The sequence below is a fragment of the Propithecus coquereli genome, unplaced genomic scaffold (assembly GCF_000956105.1).
Source record: "Propithecus coquereli isolate 6110/MARCELLA unplaced genomic scaffold, Pcoq_1.0 Scaffold174, whole genome shotgun sequence".
Classification (NCBI taxonomy): Eukaryota; Metazoa; Chordata; class Mammalia; order Primates; family Indriidae; genus Propithecus; species Propithecus coquereli.
Window position 1 is genome coordinate 1,064,828 of NW_012142080.1, and position 3,580 is coordinate 1,068,407.

General features: G+C 34.7%; 1 protein-coding gene across 1 annotated transcript in view; it reads right to left on the reverse strand.

Moving 5' to 3' along the window:
• Window positions 1–3,580, reverse strand: part of ROBO1 (roundabout, axon guidance receptor, homolog 1 (Drosophila)) — a 142,824-nt gene that overhangs the window by 16,676 nt on the left and 122,568 nt on the right. The window contains exon 23 of the mRNA XM_012642110.1: window positions 1,712–1,864. Coding sequence (XP_012497564.1) covers window positions 1,712–1,864 — 153 coding nt within the window. The remainder of the gene's footprint in view (window positions 1–1,711; window positions 1,865–3,580) is intronic.

Here is a 3,580-nt window from a genome sequence, read left to right on the forward strand (position 1 = left end):
GAAATTAACTTAAAATAGTAACTTGGGTGTTTCATCATTCAATTTAATAGTTATTATTCAAGGATTAGTTAGAATTTATATTTAATTATTAAACACCCTGAAATAAGTACTGTAGAATGTGGAACAATAAATATAGATAACAATTTTCAAGCATAGTGTAATTTATAACTGTAATACAATATTCTTTATCTTGGCATGTTTACATTATTTACAACATTTTTAAAAAGCATCAATCAATGCCAGAATCCCATCCAAACAAGTACAAATAAGAGATAGAAAGATCTACACAAAGCTTTAGGCCAGATTTTCTCCCTTATGTATTCAATTTGGATGTGTTTACATCCAGGCTTGATGTTTGGTCAGTTTTCCAGTTAGAAGCACTCTCTTCTAGATAATAAAAATTGATAAAACAGCTATAAAACTTGAAAAATGCCATTATAGGGGTCCCATAAATGTAAAATTGCCAGTAGACTTTGGGGATTTACACCTAGTGTTTGTCCCTTCACAGAGGCAAACATGCACGAAGCCACAGCAATAACCCTTCAAAATCAGATAATATTCTGACAGCTCAGTTTCACTGACAAAAGAGTCCTGGGCAGAAGCCAGGAGGCCCAGGTGCGCTGTGTCATGCCAGTATTTAATGTAGTCTAATATCAGATAGATGCTAGTGAGAGAAAATACTCAGAATAAAGTACAGATAATAGCATGGACAGCCACTCACTGCAAAATTACTCTTGCTCATCATGCTGTGAGCTTTGTATTAAATTTTTCTGTCAAGTGGCAGGAATCACAGAGAGAAGTACCTCAAAAACCTTCCTTGCAACCTTGGATAAGGATCTATAATATTAGGCTTTCATATGATAATGGAAAATGATGCCCTTTTTGAAAAATTGCTGACTGGTAATGAAAGTCCTAATCAGATTGCAGTTGCAGAGGACCAGGAGGTGGGGAAACCATGCCTGTGACACCCTTCTTCCTCCACCCCTTTAGCACATTTAGCAAACTTGACAAGATGGGCGAGTCTTAGAGAATTTATCTTACATGAATTTTCAACAAAGCCCGTGGGGTTGTTTTATAAAATGAGAAGGTGGCGGTTTAATAAATGTTGGGCCACCTGAGGCACTTTCATTAAAGGCCTTCTCGAGAAAACATCACGATGTTTGCATTACCCTCCCATCTTCCCGTGAGAATCCAAGTGTTACCTCTTCAGTGAGAGTCGATACTGTATGTGAAGGCATGAAGGAAGATGATTTGATTTGCCTTTTGGTGTCCAAAATAACTGTTTATAACACTACTATAGTTAAAATTAATTCAAATATGTTCATTGTCTTCTATTTGAATCCAGAATTGTAAGAAAAAGAAAGTGAAGAGACTCGGGAGGATTTCTCAGTGAATCTGACGAAGGTTAATCCTATGCTATCACTTCAACTAGAGTGATGTCCATTTGTTTGAAACTATAAAATAACCTTTCAAAAATATTAAAGGTGTACATTCTTTTAGCAATTTAAATAACCAGCTTATTAGAAAACTGCAAGGAATAGAGGTGCCTGACGAGATGTGGAAGTAGATCACTCCTATAAGTAACACGAAGCTGACTGTTAATGAATTTTTAATGTAATTTCTAATGTCAGTGAATGCATTTTCTAGTCCTAGAGAGGCAGGTTAAATAGGCGAGATTCATAGGCGTTTTCATCCGTTTCAATGGACTTACCATCTGTGTAGGCTTCTCTGCGCAGATGTCCTGGCTGGTGTTTTTGTTTCTTGGCTGGTCTGGTTTTCTGCATCACAGCAGCACTCATGTTGCTGTCTGTAGACACAGGACTTGTGGGCCTAGGGCACTGAGATGCATGAAAATGTCGGCGGCCTGAGGAAAAAAAAAAACAGAGCCAAACACATCAATGAATTTTAATTACCACAATAACAACAATGACAAAACATTAAAGCTAGAAAACAGCCCTAATTAAAAAAAAAAAAAAAAGCTCAAATAAAGTCTTCCAACAAATAATAGGCTTTTTGTCACACTGCTTGTGCTATCCACTGGAGAAAACACCCTAAAAGCATTTTCTGTTTTCTCTTTTTTTCCTAACCATAGTGCTTTTAATCTGTTAAAATTCATTATACCTACTTATTAAAGAAAAGCATTCCAATTATTTTGCAGCTAGCTTCCCTCAAATGTTATTCTTGAACAAAAATAGTAATTAATTTTTGCGTGATATATTCAATGTTTGTTGCTTTCTCAAGAGGAAGAGCCAGAATCCTTAAGAAATTCATGTTCTAAGAATGAAAAGTACTAATTACATCCTTATTTTAATTAAATATATATTTATGGTACTCTTTAAAGGCAGACTCCTAATATCTTAATACATTCTCAGGTATTTTCTTTTCAGGTGGCTGGAAATTGATTTAGCTTACATAGTTAGGCCTACCAAAAATTACTTACACCCCTTTTCTATCTCAAGATATTTGACTGTTCTGGATACTTAAGGTGACCCCTCAAGACTTCTGTTTTTTTGGTGGTGGCAGAGGTAGTTTTTGGTTATTTGTTTTGGTAGGAACAATATACCCAGGATGCAGTGGGAACTGAATTGACTAATCAGATATGGTGAATTTTAGGGCTTTCAAATTCTCTGGCTGTCTTAGATAGATGTTGTATTATAACAGGTTTGACATATTTAATCCATAATGGCAATGAGAGCTATTTGCACTATGCTTGATCTTCACTGTTTTGGTTTCTAGAAATTCCAGTCACAAATCTGGAACTTTCTATTCTGCGACAAGAAACTTCAAACAGACCTAGACAACATGTCTTTTGGCTCTGAAGCCACATATAGTGAAATCAATACATTTAAAGATGCCAACCAAAGCATATTGAATAATAGACATTACTGCAGTGAAGTGAGAAGCAAGGTGATTGGATTATTCTTGGATTTTTTTTGACTTCAGGTCACATGATAAGCACCACCATTTCCTGAAAAGACCAATGTAATAGGCAGAGGCCAATGCATGCTTAGTTCATTAGAATTATGAGACAAATGAAAACAAGAGTGTCACTAAGTTACAAAACAATAAAATATTAAACCAAACTCTCTTTAGCTATGATGGAGACTATTACAATTAAAGTTACATATCCGTGAAAACAGAGAAATAGGGCCAAGACTGAATCTATTATTCATTCTGTTGTGTAAGGCTATCTACTGCTCATGGACCCTGAGGCATAAGGTAGTTTACAGATGAATTTTCAACATAATTTTATGTTTTGTTGATTTAATGAACTGAAACACACTCTAAATGAAATCTGAAAGCAGTGGTTTGAGATGCTTAATTTCACTTTTTTTTCATAGAAGATTAAAAAATAAGGAGAAACAAAGCTACATATAAAGTTAGTTGTTATTTATTTATTAAAAAAGATAATTAGGTTTGCATAGCTTATTACATTCAGCAGCTACTGGGGGAATAAAAAGGATATTTGGTTGAATTTCATGAAACATAGCCCTGGATAAAATAAATATAAATTCTACAATAATAAGTGTAGAGAGATTAGACATTTTTTTCTGCAACACATTCTTGATAAATAATACAC